The sequence below is a fragment of the Propithecus coquereli genome, unplaced genomic scaffold, assembly GCF_000956105.1.
Source record: "Propithecus coquereli isolate 6110/MARCELLA unplaced genomic scaffold, Pcoq_1.0 Scaffold324, whole genome shotgun sequence".
Lineage (NCBI taxonomy): Eukaryota > Metazoa > Chordata > Mammalia > Primates > Indriidae > Propithecus > Propithecus coquereli.
The window spans coordinates 798709-799895 of NW_012148886.1; the positions used below are offsets into that span (position 1 = coordinate 798709).

Below are 1187 nucleotides of genomic sequence, written 5' to 3' on the forward strand. Positions count from 1 at the left end.
TTATTACTTTGTAGCTTACCTCAAAGTGGGCAAAATTAGATCTAAGTTTTTGTATAGGACTGCTCCAAGAACAAATACAGATGATTCATCTAATTCTAGAAAGAATAAAATTAAAAATATTAGCAAAAAAGCAAGAAAAAAACTATATCTTATAAAACTTTAAACTGTTAGTTACAAGGGGACCCCAGTACTTGATGCAAAGGAGAAGCTGGGTATGCCCGGGAAGCCCTGCATGTTAAGATGTGTTTTTGCTGGTTTTGTGTCATGAAGTAATTTTCCCTTACCAGGCCAAGGCAAGAAGCTGATTTAGTTTCTGTTAAAGAGTTTATATTCCCGATGATATGGGGAAAGAAAGCTAATTCTCTTTTAGAGCATTACCTTTTAAGGTCAAAGTCTCCAAAGAGAGAATTAAGACCACAATGTCACTTTTGAAAAGAACCATTAGTTTTAGAGCTCATTGAAGGTGTTCTTAAACTTAATTTTTTCTTAAATTTGTTTGTATATGCCAAATAATACCTTCAAACCAAAGCAAATTTTTCTGTGAGGCAGAAATAAAAGTGACTTTGCATAGAAAATGCAACATATTTCAATATCCAAGTTAAAATATTTGACCACATGCTTTACACTGGGAAAAGATCATTAATATTGAAAATTGACCATGTCAAGCTCAGGTCAATGATTTGAACTTGTTTTTTTTATTTTCCATTTTAATAGATACTTTTTTCCAGTAAATTCAGAGATTTAGAAACCAAGCATAAGTTGTCTGTATTTACAAAATTAGTTTAGAATCATCATTGCTGACTGTTTTCAAATTGTTTAATGTATGAAGATTTATACCTAGTGTCTCATTAGATAACCTTGTCATGAATGTTTTGTTCAAGCTCAAATTATTTCATATATTTACCTTTTGATGACACAGGAGTGAAAATGCTTTTTGGAATGACTACCCTATCTTCTGAGTTTCTCGCCCAATCAACCATTCCCTTCCGTCCTTTCATGGGGAAGTTGATGTCTGTTAGAACAGAGGCTGCAGGAAGTTTCTGAATGCTAGCCACTATTTAAAAAGAGAAATAATAATGTCAAGTAATCTTGCTTTACTTTTTAGTGTAATCAAAATAGATCAAAATAAACCTTGCAGTATACTCAAAATAAAATTTCAAATCAAAATTATATTAATCAGAGCAACA

The 1187-nt window shown here is 31.7% G+C and overlaps 1 protein-coding gene across 1 annotated transcript in view; it reads right to left on the reverse strand.

Annotated features, from left to right (window-relative positions):
• The window catches only part of ADGRB3 (adhesion G protein-coupled receptor B3), an 871792-nt gene that overhangs the window by 420875 nt on the left and 449730 nt on the right, over positions 1-1187 (reverse strand). Inside the window, 2 exon segments of the mRNA XM_012650418.1 lie at positions 20-95; positions 905-1054. Coding sequence (XP_012505872.1) covers positions 20-95; positions 905-1054 — 226 coding nt within the window.